General features: G+C 37.9%; 2 protein-coding genes across 2 annotated transcripts in view; both read left to right on the plus strand.

The window, feature by feature from the left end:
* The window catches only part of LOC105195693 (prolyl 4-hydroxylase subunit alpha-2), a 196808-nt gene that overhangs the window by 48314 nt on the left and 131948 nt on the right, over nt 1-16546 (plus strand). The window lies entirely within an intron of this gene.
* On the plus strand, nt 2380-3338 carry LOC105195691 (von Hippel-Lindau tumor suppressor homolog). Its single transcript, XM_026133611.1, has 2 exons — nt 2380-2606; nt 3038-3338. Exons 1-2 carry the CDS (start codon nt 2380-2382, stop codon nt 3336-3338), a joined length of 528 nt encoding a protein of 175 aa, XP_025989396.1.

Consider the following 16546-nt stretch of genomic DNA (forward strand, 5'->3'; position numbering starts at 1 on the left):
ACGCAAAGTGTCACAGGGAAGCTTGACACATTTTAGTTGAAAAAAGATTTATTAGGCATTATATATTTTAAGCATATTTATTAATTACAAAGCCGATCGCGCAATAGTGATTTATGACATTATTTGGCTTATGCATATACAAACGAAATTGATCCGATGTGGCGAAGTGATAAGGGCGAGACACGATTACCTTTATGATATACAGGCATAATTTTCGAATTCAGGTATGGGCGAAACTTCCGCCGAAACTTCGTATCCCGCGAGAAAGAGTCGTCACGATAAATCTCGTAAGATATACGGAATAACTTCTTATTGCCGGAACTCTGCGGGCGTAAATCTCGCCTCTCCCTGTCGTCGCTAATTCCAAGTACGGCGCGTCACATCTCGAATCGCGAACCAATTTCCGAAAACCGACAGAACTCCGGTAGAACTTTTCCTTGCCATTGGTGCTTTTGTTGAACTTTGACTATCGAGGCATCTACCATTTTTACCATCGACAGCGTCGCCGTTCAGTCGCACGATATTACAGAAGAACGTCGCGTCGTCCTTCCGATAAAATCGGATGATCTGATGAAATGGGTATCGATACTGTACGTTAAGGAGATCAGGCAATTTGATTATGTCATCCACGAATGAAATCTCTTTATGACGTAAAAGACACACTAATCGCCGTGAAATCGATCGGCGCTTTTAAGGTTCCCTCAACCGGGCCAATTCCGAAAGTCGAGACACGGCGAGAATACGCAGTCGTGCATTCGCAAAAGTTCGTACATAATGTATATGAGGGAAATTCGGCTCACATGTACACCTACTTCTCTCGCCCGCCGCCTACCCCACCGCTTGCCTCTGCAAAAAGCCGTAATGGAGTTTCGACGTTTGTCGGCATTGTTTCGCTATTTTGTAAGCTATCGAGAGCGTGGATCGTCTCTAACGGATTGCTTGATTTTACGGGACGCCGAAGGGCGAAAATGCAAGTTACAGCAGATGAGATATCTGTGTTCGTCTGTTTACAATCCAGGGAAATACGCCATTCTCTCTCTCTCTCTCTCTCTCTCTCTCTCTCTCTCTCTCTCTCTCTCTCTGTAATCGTCTCTAGCAGCTCTTTGAGACTCTTCGAAACTCCCTTGGAATCGCAAATGTTTTACTCGATTCCCTTCTTCCTCGCGCTCGTTGTCGCAGCTAATCATTCGCGCAACTAATTAGTTCTTGTGCATTCTCTAAGCGGATTTAATGTCGCGTGCGTTGTAAGCGGATCTTCGATATCATTATTATGAATTTATTTTATGTATATAAAGGACATTAAGATTCATGATAATCGAAATATTAACAATATTATCCGGCTTTGGAAATGTAAAAGAAAAGTTTTTATTTTTGCCGTATATGGATAGTTATTATTGACTCGTGTTTTTTTAATCTTAATCTTGTTTCACATGTATAGTATAAGCTTATTGAATTTAAAGAGATTCTGCTTAAAAAAAAAGTGATTTTTTTATATTTATCTTTGAACACGTGAGTTTAAAAATAAAAATAATGACCAAAGTTAGAAATAATGTTAGTTTAAAAAATTATTTAAAGAAAACTATATGGTTAAAAAAATGGAAAAAATTTAGAAACGTCTAAATATTAATGATAAATTTATTTTTACCATTTATGTTATTTTAAGTCTATATTATCCGAAAAAATTAGAAACTTCTTGAAAGCTAACTTTAGTTGCTTTCAATAGCACACGAGTCGTCACAAAATATCTCATTCGAATCGTACATGACTCGCGTGCTTTCTTGCGACGCGATCGATTTTCGTTACTTTTCTTTCATTCTCGTTTCTTAAATTCAAGTGATGCAGTCGTGCTTGATAAATCGATTTTCATCGATATATTGGTTTGTTTATCCGTGACAAACCAGATTTTCGTGTATTTCGTTCCTCCGGAGATTCGGTTCGTCGAAAATGTTCAAAGGCAAATCGAAGCTTTAAGGAGATTATTGGTCACCGATATACCATTTTTTTTTTTTAGTTTGAGATACAGCGATTAAAAATAATTCCGTTTGCCAAATTGAAAAAAATTCCAGTTTTCGATTATATAAAGAAATTAATCTGTTTGTAACGAGTTTGATTATATATACACTGGTTTGTTTGGAAAAGGAGAAAAGAAAAGAGTATGAATAAAGTAATTAATATTTCAAAACAAGGTTTTAGATAAAACGGATTTTACATTTATCGAGCTCGAATCTAGAATCTACAATGCCACCGTTTAATTAACTTTCTCTCGTAATCTTTAATTCCAGTTCTCGTGGCTCAAGGAAGAAAGAGAGATTAGTAGAGACTCGAAATTCCATTACGAAAAATAAGAAGAGGAAGCGGCGGACAGATACAAATCGCAAAATGGATGAGAATCGACAGCGGGAACTTCGGATACTCAAGTCGCTCAGCAGTCAGCACGAATCCTTCGTCAAATTTATTAATACGACACCTCACACTGTTACTTTATACTGGATGGATTATCAGGGGCAGGCGATTAATTACGGCGATCTGTCATCTGGCGACTTCAGAGAAATAAACACGTTTCAAACGCATCCGTGGATTTTCGTCAATAAAGTAACGGGCGTCAGGTATGTGTGATGACGACAATAATTGTTTTCTTGCCAATATTATATCGGCAGAAAATTCGCGTGAACAATAAATTTGTTTTCAATGAATCGTTTATTGTACAATAATATGCACAGGAAAATATCTAGTCCATATCAGAGCAAGTCAATATATTGCCGCAGTTTGATTCTTAAAGTGCCAGAAAGTGGCTGTAATATTGTTTATATATTTCCAGATTAGCCAAGTTATTTTATACGTACCTAAATGCATAAATTGTTCTACCAAATTAACGTGGATTAACTTTCATGGGCTTCTTTCGAACTTCTAACAAGAGATTGTCATAAAGAGTGTAGCAAAAGGATTCTGTTTATCCGTAAATTGCGTAGTATTTTCTTTGAAATATCAACCTTGAGTGGGAGGGATTAATAATATCTGGGATAAAATAAATACGTAGGTACTTGGTGAACCAATGCGACGTTTTCTTCCCTGCGCCGTGGTTCCGCGCGTACCGTGGGATCAATCCGGACGCGTTTCACGAACTGCCACAAAGAATCGAGAGGACCAACGTGTACATCGTGCTACCGATGTTCACTCTGCAACAATTGTCAATGAGGGTCATCAAAAACTGTCTCACGTACGACTCGCAGGCTTTCCTCCTCGACATTCCACGGAGCCTCCAGTATGAGATCTCTACAATGCTGCCGAGGAAGCCTGGACCTTCGTGGTCATGCTCTCTCCTAAATAATATAGTGTGACAAATTAATATTTTTTAATTGCGAAGTAAAGTATGTAAATGTACATTTTTATGCAAGGCACCAAAATTGAACAATCTTTTAAAGTGTTAAGAAAATCTATTTAACTAATCACATTGTGCTACGATCAAATTAAAAATCACAGATTATTGTGTGCAATAATATTTAAAAAAAAACAAGGTTTTTGCGAAAATTTAAACATTTGGTTATTTTAGTAAAGTTATTTTTAATTAAAAATTTTATTGTTCAGTTTAAGTCAAAGTATGTTTCTTTTTCAAGTCGAGAAAGTATTGAGAGATCTGAAAGAGACATTCTTATCATCTTTATTTTTACCATGTATATTTAGATACACAATAGATTAGTAATTATTAAGTTACCAATGTTTTATACTTACCAATGTTTTATACTTACCAAGTATTATTCACGAGAGAGCGTTCGGCTGTATATACGATAAGACATGTACGTATCGTTGGCTAATGAATCCCATTGATGGTCTAACTCTCTATAACGATTTCGATTAGATACACCACTCAGGAAGTTTCAGGAAAATCGTCGATAGTAATCCGGGCTCGTTTCCACAATTTGTTAGCAGAGTTTCAAAGGTATTAACCGGCTCCTCTTCCGCGCCACGTCCTTTTCGCTCCTTTCACGTTTCTCCCGTTATCCACATGAGCTCGATAGATATTTCGAAAACTTTTCTTCATTAATTAACAGTTAGCCAAGTATCGAAGCAGGTCCAGAAGTGAAATGTATAGTGACGTGTACGTCGTCAAGATGTACTTTTTGTCAAGTGTGTCAAAAAGTATAATAATAAGTTTGTAATAAATATATATGTATGTATAGTTTGAATTACTGCACCCAGTCACCGAACAATCGCCAGTAAATGACTATTTAAGGAAAATGTTAAGGTAATAATTTGCAAATTAATTGATGTTTTTCAAACTTTTAGATTACTATGTAATTTTTATTCAGATTTGATTAAAATATTTTCTCCCTGAAAATATAACCAAGTTGTTTTCATTTGTTCATTTACTGGTTCAATTTCTGATTTGTTCATCGACTGGTGCAGTAATCCTGTATAAAATACAAAATATATATATGTGTTACGCCGGAAAAACTGTACATAAAATATATATTTTTAAGTAAATACCCGAGTCTCAAATAATTTACACATTGAAACCTTTGGGGAGCTTTTATTTCAAGGAATTCATATGTTTCGCGAGAGGAAACTCGCCTCTCGTTTCCGGAATAGTCGCTGAAATGAAATTTCAGTGAAATTCGATTCGAAGGCTGTTCCACGAAACGCGAGTGCATGAAACACGCAATGTGCGTCTTTCGTGTATACATTTTTATACGCTCATGTGTAATAAGGGACCGCCGGCGAAGGAGGAGAGGGAATTGTGGAGCGGTGGCGCGGAGAGGGCTGTCGGTAAGTCAATTTCCACACGCGGTTATTCGAGTAGTCAGCGATCGATTAAACACGCGCTAAATGGACTCTGGTCACTTCCTCTTAATCCATCCCGACCCTAATGGGTTTTAAACCGTCGTGGAATGTCATCGGATGACCCGTGTCTGCGGTCGGACTTATTGCCTATTGCGGATTAATATTCCAACGCAACGTAAATTCCGCGCTTTGATCAATCGGGAATATGCGAAGTTGACTCCTAATTAAATATCTCGTCGTCGATAATGGAGTCGCCGGTTAAAAGGAACGGAGAGCGAGATTTTTAGACGACCGTCGTGCGAGTGTAGTGTGAATTTTCCTAGAGTGCATCCTCGCGTTCGCTCGCGATGTTTACGGACGCAACAAAGAAGAGAGGAAAAAACGGGGGGAAAAATGAAGATCGTGATCTACGCGATCACGCACGAATACGAAAGCAAAGAAAGAGAGAGAGACAAAGAAAAGTTGCGAAATTAAGGCCGTGGGAGCAAATAAAAATTCCTGCCACCTTGTATAACATATACAATCAGATCGAGATACTAATTGTAAATCTTGAACAAAGGTCTAATTAAATATGAACAACATAGAAGCTGAATATCATTAACGTGCTAACAACTCTCGAGTCAACTCGCTGCTCATAAGAGTATTCAGTTTAAAATAATCAATTTCTGTAATAAAAATTATGAATACAAAAATTATTAATGAACAAAAATGATGACTTTAACGAATCGGAATTCGCGCATTTTTTTGTAGCTATGTATTTTTTTCATGCGTATGAAAGTTTTTTTCCTTCTTTTTTTATTTGATCGAAAATTCAGCTGGCCGCTATTTATTTTTCGAACGTCCCCCATCGCTTGAAACTTTAAATATTTCCACGCGATTGCGAGGAATCGGTCGTTTCGCAAGTCCCGGCGAGACGATTTTATACCGGGACGTGCTTACACGTATCTCTCGTAAATTTCGCGATCTTCATTGCGTACGGATTTACAGGTTGACCTGCACGTTTGGCCATTCCCATGCGATTTAGCGCGGTTAACTCGTCAGTTGATCGCAATCGATCGTGAACGGGCCGAGTTCAGCGCGGTAAATAGGAACGGTACCGGCTATTCCCATGGAAAATTTGCCCAGCTATAAATTTAACGATAGTTAATTCTCTCGACGATAGACAATGTCCGAATTTGGGACGCGAAGTGAATCTCTCGACGTTCGAACTTTGACATTTTGATAAATGTCAGCGATAAGAATACTCCTCTTTCCGACTCGACTCTGCATCCCTTTTAATTGTTATTAATAGTTCACGTTTTCAATATCTCGGGTTCGTAACTGAAATTAATGAAATGGTGTCATTGATTTTTAACAAGAGAAGAGAGACCTTAAAATGTATCGCAATTTTCAGCGTCGTTCGATCAAGTATTAACGCGATCGCTGATCTTCGGTGGAAACCACGACGGGAAGACCGATCCGGGCAGATCGCAAATGCACTTGGCAGATTCGTGAAGTTCATAGTCGAAGTTTGTTGTTACACGAGCGTGCTTCGACGTCGTCGCCGTACCTACGTTCCGGGGCTCGGGTTTAATACTGGTTTAATCATGACCAGGGTCCGCGAAGTTCGTCGTCTGTGGTTTTTGGCCGGGCGCATAATACGCCCCCCGCGGAAGATCGTACAAACAGTACGCGCGCGGTGGAAACCGCACGGTTCCCCGAGGTGCAACCATTTCGATTACAACCGTGAAACTGCGCTGCGTAACGGTGCACAAACCGTCATGGCGATTGCAGCGATGTAGCGCGTGCCGTTACAACGCCAACATGCAAATAGTTATGCTATGCGCGGGGAGCTCTCAATTTTTGAGTACCGGCCGACGCGTACGAATCGACGTCAATTTACATCGCGAAAAGTTATCGCTTGAAACGCGCGATACACGAGTAATGGATTTGTTGTTGGATGGGACAAATATTTTTTCTTTGAAATTGACATGTTTTTCTTTTCTAATAACCTACTGGTTCACAGTTTGTCGAGATAATCTACTTCTAATGTATCCGGAGGAAAGTAGCTACGTGATAAAATAGGAATTATTGAAAGGAAAAAAAAATATATATATTTTTTTTTATTTGTTCTCAAGTTTTTTCTTGCGGTTTGGGATGGCTTCCCTAGTTTACAATTTACGTTTCTGTTGCACACATAACATATCACAAAATTCAATTAAATTTGACAAAGTCTAAGAACATTAAAATTAATTAAAACAAATTGAATTAATCTAAAGTTGCAATTTGGAGGAAATTAGTATATCGGTAAAATTGATGAAATGTTATAGCTCCAAAATAAAATTTATATTTTAAAAAAGAAACAAATTTAAACTTTACTAGCATTGCTATTATTTAGAACGAAACAAAATTATCACATGTTGCACAGAGCATAGAAATATTTAAAAATAAAAATTAATGTAAGCTATATTAGAATCGATATGAAATATATATTTAAAGCAACTTGTATCTCTATTTTTAAAAAAGTTAAATTAAATTAAAGTAGAAATATCTCGGAAGACTAAAGTTAATTAAAGACTAATTACTGAAACAAAACAAAATCACAATCGATCTTTCCGATTTTTTTACAATAATCTTTGGTATTCACTTTCTATCTTATTTTTCTCTCTTTCTTAATTTCTTTATCTCTTTCATTAGTAAATTCTTTTCTTCTTTCTCATTTTGCAAAATATATTAACCGTGTCATTTATATAGTTTCAAATTACAACGTTACAAAGCGTTGAATAGTAACGTTAGAACATTTTTATCCCGTGAATGCTACGCGAAGTATCGCTATGTACATATGGACATGCCATGAAATTCGAGAGCTTGCCCATTAGTTGGAGAGGAGATCTCCAAGCACAAAGCTGATTCAGACGGATTAATTAACACAGATGCGATTATGTAATTTGCATCTGTTAGCGCATTAGCGCCATCCGCGAAAATTGTGCAATAGAAAAATATCAAAGAGATTATCAAATTGAAAGATATTTGGATGCTTTGTGTGTCCTGAAAATTAACTTTAATAAAACAATTATCTGTATTGTGTTGATAGTTTACACGACGTTAATTAAACTTAATATGAAATTAATTACTCGGCAATTTAAAAATACTGAAAATAAAATAATTATCTAGAGGTCTAGATGATCGTCGTCGACACTTTTGATCGGCGGAGAGTTTTTTAAGAAATCCTTTTGCCATCTATAACGAAGAACGACGTTTGCTACGATCGCATAAAATATGCTATGTCAGCAAGCTGTTTTTCTGCACACGCGTGCGGGATAATTTATTGACTTTTGTTAAAAAAAAAAGAAAAAAAGAGTTGCAAAGAGAATTATTAACGCCACGTTGTCGCATCACGTTCCGCGTTTTCCTATTTTTGCGCGTTTGCTGTTCAAACATTGCACCGTTACAAATCAAATATTTGTAATTGCATACATCCGTGAGAGGCTTTTAAACTCTTTTGTTAACGGAAAATCCAGATTATCGATCAGCGTCGTTATCGTGGAGAAAAAATATATAGAATAAATAGAATAACATCAATTCCGTCTTCCAATGTATACACGCATTTTGTGTTTTTGTCAGCCCTTTCTCTTCGAATGATATTTTAAAATTATTCGATTGCTGGTTACCTCTTGAACCGTGACATTTACGCAACTCCGATTTGATGACACTAGCTGTTTCTTGTTATCAATATAATTGCCTTGATATTTTCATAATAAGATAAATCAACAAAGTAGTTTGCGATTCAATCAGCGACGAACGGGGAAAGTCGATTGTTCAATTATATATACGCTTTTCTCTAAGAATGTAGATTTTTCCAGCTTTCTAAGCCTTATTGATGGACGGGATCACATGGAAGCATAAATTCTCGTGAAATATTCATTAATTTAGGGGGTTAAAGAGATGGAAATTAATAGTTATTAAAGCGTCGTAATATGAAACTCCATTTTATTAAATCGCACCGCGCGTCGGCGCTTAAGACAAGCGCTATATCGCCGCATCCCTTGCAGATACGAACGGAAGGGAGAAGTAACTTCTTTAAGCAGGTTCTCACTTGATAGCAAGTTCTGAGAACGGTTCCGTTGCTGCTGCCGCTGCCGCTGCAGTTGGAGCAATTAAACCGTATATATGGGATATCCTCGGAGCAATTAGTTCGTGTACGTCCACTTAGGGGCGCATTACAGCCAGAAATTTCGAAGTATTATTTATGATCTCCCCTGATTGAGAAAAGCTCATTATCTTTATTAGGTATATTTATGTGATGAAAGATGAAGTTCTATTTATTATGCGATATTTCAAACGTGATTATTTCGAAAGTTTAAGGAGGTTATCCAATCTTTTCACATAATATAAGAACAGATAATTTGAACAGATTTTGTGAATAAATTTATAATTAATATATAGTTACGTGTCTGAATATTTTCTATTTTTTTTGCCCGTTTTCTTAAGATAGCATTGAATCTTTTGGGAAGGAAAGATTTAAGCAATTTAATTGCAAATAAAATACAAAAATTTTTAAAAATTGTATAAGAAAGAATAGAGTTAAAGAACATTTTGAATAAAGAATTAAAAAAATAAAGTTTTAACGTATTATACATATACTTAAACTCTCGTGTGAGTACGAAAATTTACGAATACAATTTTCTTTAAATATGACACTAATGAAAATGCAGCAAAGTCGCTCGTTACTAAATTTAAATTGTTATTATAAATAACAATTTTTTTTTAAATTATTTCTACGTTAATATTTATCAATATTATCAAGAAAATATTTTTTAAACTTATAATAAAAATAAAATGATTATTTTTATTGTTCATGATTTATTATTTAAAAAATGCCAAAAGTTTCTGTGTTAAAAGCTGTACACGAATGAAAAATTACATGACCTTTACTTTTTTTGTAGCTAAACAACCTCCTTAAGAATTAAATTAATTAAAAATTAAAATCTTTAACGAAATTATGGCATAGAAATATAATTAAAGAATTTTCCGTTAACGTCGACGACAACCACTCAAGAACTTTAAGTATGCTCTCTACGTGAGCCATTATCAGAATTAAATAAAATTTGCGGGACACCGCGGAGCACATCGTCGCCGCATCGCGTCGACGCGTATAATGCTTTCGGTAGGAGACCATGGCATTTCTATGGCGAACGGCGAAGCGAGTGTCGAAGTCACGTCGCCGTAATTAGTACGCCAATTAATTAGCAATCGGTGAATCGCGCGGGGGACGAATCGACCGGCGTTGCCAGGAATGCGACAACGGCATCGCTCGTGACGCCTGCGCCGATATCTAATTAGAAGAACAGCCCATCGTGCATTCGGGCGCGGCGGCGCGGTGTTTTCTCATAATTACTCGTAATTAGTCGCTACTTGTAATTGGTAATTACGATGTATTCGTAGAGAATACCGGGGGTCGAAATTTGTATTGATTAATCGCCGCAATCGGCCGCGATGCTTAAGAACGAACGGCGGTAATTTCCCGCATTTTCAGCGGAAAATGCGATTAATGTTTCAATAAGCGGCTGTCACGGATTCTAGACCGAATGCAAATAGCGATTATATGTAAGCGCGAACGCGAAAGAATTGACTTGTTAAGGCAGTAACATTCGTCGAGTCGCTTCTCTTAATTAAATCCGCTCGTACAATTAATTACGTTCGTACAATTTATCGCGCCGTGCCTTATTTATCGCGCGCGCAGTTTGCTTTTTCCGATCCGTTCGTTAGTCTCGCGGCATTCTACGGCGTGACGCAAAATCGGAAATGAAGAGAAATGAGGAGGCGTTCTCTTCGTGTGCGTCTGAAATCACAGATTTCAGACCGATTCTCCATTGATCACATTCAAATTTTGCATAATCTGGCGTTTCTCCTCATGCACTGGTGATTTTAGTTATTCAATGCCGCGATGGCTCCGATTACAATTCCATATGTAAATGGCATACGTGAAAAGCTTCATGCTATTCATGTCGAATTTCGGAAGACTCGCATTACGATTATTAGTAACTGATATTATGACCGCGTTGATATTTCGCGAATAATATCGCTTATCGTCGAGTAAAATGATAAATCTAAATAGATCTAAATAGCTTAAATTGTGATTTTTTTTCAATTAAACGTCCTGAATTATTCCTTAACAGCATCAAATAGAAATCAATATTTACACGCAACACTTATTAATTAAGTGTTTAATTAATTAACTTATTAATGTAACACTTATTAATTATGAGCGAATTTAATTAAAAAGTGACGTCCATTCGCACGTCAAACGACACCGAAACTTTCCTCGGCTGCTCTTCCCGCCTCGATCATTTCCCGGCGATATTCTTTTTGCTCCTATCAGGAACTCCCTTCGTTACCGGTACACTTATCTACACCTGACTTTTAACCGATAATTAATTAATCGCAACGTCCCCTTTTCAAGTTCATAGCAATTGATCCTCGTTAGCTCGATGCGGTTAAGGAAGAACTGGGAGGGTGAGAGCCGCCGTAACAGTTCAGCGTAAAATGGGATATCTGCTCTTTGCCTCTTTGCCTAGAGAAATTCCTTTTCACTGTCTGGTGGATTCCGCGCCGAAATTCCGCAGATTTCCGGAATGCATCGAGAATTCCCGTTTCTTTCTTCTTTCCTGAAATCGCAATTTTATGTGACATTTTTTTTCTTTTTTCGAACTCGCTATTCAGATCACATGCAGATTTTATTGTTCGATAATTCGCTTCTTTAATATTGCACAAGAATTCAAAGTTTGTTTATAGATTTTCAAATATTAAACATAATCTTCTTACGAATTATTGAAAATACGTTAATTTTATTTTTCTATTAATATCGAGTTTCTTAACGAAGAAAGGATACCAAAAAAAAATAACATTTCTGTTATTTAAAACAGGTACATTGGCAAATTGCTTTTTGATTAATATTAATCAGATTTTCTGCCTGTCGTTATTGAATTGCCGATTATTTCGATAGTTTATATATAGCTAAAACGTTTTATAGATTAACAATAATCAGATATAACGATAATCTGATTTGTACTCGTCTGATAGAATCTACCACATTTCCAATTTACGCAATCAGATTTGTTTTCCGTTCGAGTTTGTCACGTTCAGTATGGAATATTTTATTTGTCTCTCGGTAATATGCTTTCTATATAAATGAGAAAACGGAAATAGACTAGCGACTGACAGCGATTAATTTCTGCGGTAACGCTATTATCCATGATTCGCAGTTCTCAATAATAGATTGCGTACTTGATGAAGCGGTGGTTATGTACGAGAAAAGATCGGTTTTGCTGAAGTGTCTAAAAATTTAGCTGTACAGGGTACAGATTTGGAAGTAATTTCGTTGGGCAATCAAAATAATTGTGTAAGACAGTCAAATTAGTTGCAAAATGTTTTGACATTTTGCAACCTTGCTCATCGTGCTTGAGCATTCTGTATAATTATTTTAATGGCCCAACCAAATTACTTTCAGATCTGTATTCAGCTAAATTTTTAGATACTTGTATATATTCAACGCGACACGTTTGGAGATGCACAAAATGCGCGAAAATTACTGCGCGTGACTTCCTCTAGATCTGCTTTTTATCACCTTGGAGAAGAAATCTCTTTCGATTCACTCATGGATCGTTTACATCTCGCGCGCCGTATCAGCGAAATATCTCGTGCTCATCTCGAAAATTTGCGCGACTCCGCGGAAAGGATAATACGCTTACGTGGAAAATAAGTGCGCCCCGTGACATGACGAGAGTTCTCTAGAAATCGCATATGTGTGCAACCTTAGAGAAACAAGAAACTTCCTAAAATATTCCTGGCTGCAAGCGCTATTAGGTGAACGGCGTGTGTGCGCGTACGTGCACTTCGGCTCAGAGAATACTTTATCGCGCATGAATAATGTATTCAGTCGGTGCTGATAGCATAGACCAACATTTAGGCGGCTTCGACCAATATTGATACACGCTTTCGACGTGTGCTCTTCCACCTCTCTCTCACTCTCTGACTTCCTAAATTCGTGTGTGCGTGTGTGTGTGTGCGTGTGTGTGTGTGTGTGTGTGTGTGTGTGTGTGTGTGTGTGTGTGTGTGTGTGTGTGTGTGTGTGTTGCGTAATGTAAAGGGTACGTACGCATCTCATCCATTTACTCGTTCACTCTCGGCCTGGACCGGCGATTCATCAATTCAGCGATCTCTTCGCCTTTTCTTTTCTCCTCCATTTTCTTTGTCTTGTTCGCTAAGATTTAAGAAGGTTTCCCCAACTTAAAACGGTAGAAGGGATTAGTTAGCCTTTTTTTTTCATGTATTGTACATCTAACATAGAAGCTTTTTGGCTTTATATCATCTCCAAAATAATTGATAATGAACAAAATTCAAGCAATAAAATTTTGTTATTTAACAATATTTTTAAAATAATATTGACAAACATTGATGTGGAAAAAAATTGAATAGGAATTGGTAAAACTTTTATTTAGAAAAATGTTTTCTTTTAATTTCACATTTATTCTCATAAATATAGATTTTCAAAATTTTTATATTTTATTTGCAATAAACTTACTTAAAAGTTTCCTTCTAAGACACAATGCTATTTTAGAAATAATTTCAAGATAACTTATACGGCCAAAAGATTTGAAAAAAAAAATGTCCAAGAATGCCTGTACGTTAATCATAAACTTTCATCAAATTTGTATAACGTGAAAAGATTGGAGAACTTTTTTAAACGAGGCACGCTTGTTCTCTCTCTCGTCTCCGGAGAAACAAACGATACGCATGTGGAATGCTTACGTGGCCGGTGCTGCTGCTGTGCCAACCTGTAGGTAACTAGCTGACTTCCAGTAAACACTCGTGCAACGACGGAAACCGACCGTGGATGCTGACGACTTGTAAATATTTGGCCATACTGCATACGCCCCGCCAGTCGCCGGTACCAGTATAGCGAATATAACGGAATGGTGCATTGTGCGGCGCTGGTTACGTGACAGAATGTATTAGCCGATGCCGTGTGAGATTGCAGTATCGATTTGGGCCAATCGAGCATAAGCGCCCCGTTCATTACATCCGATTTACAACGAGAAACGTTAGCGGCGTTCAGTCGCTACTTCATTTTTCATTTCACCATTTATTTTCTTCTTAATTCTTCACATTCTATTACGTAAGAATGTGCGCCACGAGAAAGCGTAGAACCCCAAGTCCTGCGCACGCAAGGACGGACATCGTGAAATTACGACTTTCACGGCAGGTCGTGAAGTAGGAATGAAAATGGACAGAAGTTACAAAATTTTTTATTTATAAGTAAACTTTAATTTCTCAGCTCCCTCAAACAGCTTTATGTTCACAAGTTTCGTGCCGCGCCAATTTTAGGTAACTTGTCTACCGTGACGCCGATAATCTGCGGCATTTTTATTTATGTTTATTACATTTGTTAAGCGAAATGTATTTGATGTACAAATTTATAGTTTTTAATTATCAAATACATTTTACATAATAATATAAGGAAGAAAAGGCTCAATGTCTCAATATTCATACATCATAATTTAAAGTGAATGACATCAGAAGTTAATCAATTTTTAATTATAAAAAGAATTTTATAATTTAAAATTAAAAATTTAGCCAGGTTAACAGCTCTTTTTCTCAATGCGAGAATTCGTAATTTACGGTCACAACATCCTGAAAAGGAACGAACGGCACGGATCTCGGTATAGAATTAATTTTCTCTTGATAAAAGTAAGTCGGAACACCAATGACACTCGTCCGCGTTCCGCCGGCGGCGTATAGATCGAGGTCGCAGGTGAGAGGTCACGTGGCAGAAGGATGCAATTGCGACTTACGTCACAAATGACAACTGATAGAAAATCGTAGGATATTCCAGAGGCGGTGGAGAAGCGATTTACGTAACGCTCCTTCGTTCTCTACGAGCGACGGACGGCGCTCTAACTAAACCTGCGAATAAAAGTTTCGAGCGGCGACGAAGGGTTCCATTATCCTCTCGTTAAACTTATTTCCTCGTCGCCTCCCCCCCCCCTCCCCCTCCTTTTCCTCTCGAAAACGGGGGGAAGAACTCTTTCCTAAGAGCGCGCATAATCGCGCGGCATTGCGTCAGCTGTCTTTTTTTTCCTCTTCCCCTTTTCCCTCCCCTTTCCTCCTCTTTCTCCTCTGCTTTCTTATAATACGCGATGATTTATCTCGGCAACCAACGGCGGGATAATTACGCGCTCGTCGGAGACCTTTAATTTGCTGCGTACCCCGCGACCGCCGCACGTAAAATAGAAAGCGCGCGCGCGCGTGTAATAGAATCCGATTGTTGTACAAGCGCGTTTGTTCGTGCTCATCTGCCCGATCCGTTCGACACTCCGGGGAGACTTTCTCTCGCGACGACGCGGCTGCGATATGGCGCGATATCCGCTTCGCTTCTCTTTGTCTCTCGCGACGCGGATGAACTTTAGCGGGATTCGGGATGCTCCGGAAAAAAAAAGGATTTAGAAAGGAGCGAGCGCGCGCGACATTTGCTCGCGACTGCGACTTTGACACGCAAAGGATTAAGTCGTGCTGGTTCAGTGGTTCGCGAAACGATCATTGCTCCGGGAAATAATGAAATGGCACTCTAGGCAACTAAATGTTAAAATGTAATGCAATTTAGTCCCCGTCCGTTTTGGTTTTGTTGCGATTGAGTAAAATTAAATGCATTTTAATTATTACGTAATAATTATACTAATGACACTCTTATTATAATTACAGTAATTTCTAAATGGATTTTCCGCGACACGGAGACACGCTAATTGCTTTGCTGTACACCGCAATATTGAAAGAGTTGTATGTTCGTTGCCAAGTGGAATTTACGTGGAAAAGAAGAGGTTGCGGCCTCGCGTATGTTTTTACTATAAACGCAAATAAGATTACTTAAAATTAAATAAATATTATAATATTTAGAGTAGAACCAATTCCTACGCGATAATTACATTTTTAATTATTATAACGTTTTAATTATTATAACTATAGTAATCTGTAAATGAGTTTTCTGCGGTGAAAAGAAGACGTTAATTGCAATCAGCTTTAATAATTATTTATCGCAACAACTTCTTTTTTCCTTTCTCAAAGGATTCTTTTAGTGATTATTTAAATTAAACAAGCAGGAATTAACAGCCCTGCTAAATATGTAATCTCGAAAACTGACGATTTAGCAAATGTAGCTGTGAGAGCGCAAAGAATAAACTTGTATTAATTATGCAGCTATAATCAACGCAAAATGATTGAGCTTTTAATGAGTCTCGATGTTTACCGCGTCTGGTCGAGTACAATTAGGTACTAGTGTATCCCCGGACAAAATTTCTGCCGCCGTTTACGACGGAGGGATGGTGGTGTTGCTCTGATATTTGTTCGCGCCTTATTGCCGGACGGATTGAAATATAAAGGTGGCACCAATCGTGCGGGAATTATCGATTACAATAACTGTAATTAACGATTCATCAACATTACGCATCGCGCGCGGTGCCTCGACGCCGGACAGAAATATAAATTTTATTTCGATGGAGGGTGGCAAACGGCCGCGGCAACGCGCGACGATAGGATTTTATAATATTTGTCGCAAGTCGTTCGCGCGCGATAACGCGAGTCTAATCGAGCGCGGCGAAAATGTGGAATAAAATTTCGTCGGAGCGACGAATCGGAAATAAAATAATGGCGCCGGTTTCAAACCACCGTGAAACGTTTATTAGCTGAAACGTCGCGCTCCCCCGTGACTGCTCCCGACGTTTATTGCCGACTG

Source organism: Solenopsis invicta, chromosome 4 (genome assembly GCF_016802725.1).
Source record: "Solenopsis invicta isolate M01_SB chromosome 4, UNIL_Sinv_3.0, whole genome shotgun sequence".
NCBI classification, from domain to species: domain Eukaryota; kingdom Metazoa; phylum Arthropoda; class Insecta; order Hymenoptera; family Formicidae; genus Solenopsis; species Solenopsis invicta.

Bases quoted from the DNA above. Each gene is read 5' to 3' on its own strand.
- LOC105195691 (XM_026133611.1), top strand. From the start codon at position 2,380: ATGGATGAGAATCGACAGCGGGAACTTCGGATACTCAAGTCGCTCAGC. The intron at 2,607-3,037 runs GTATGTGTGATG...ATAAATACGTAG, and splicing joins AATAAAGTAACGGGCGTCAG to GTACTTGGTGAACCAATGCG.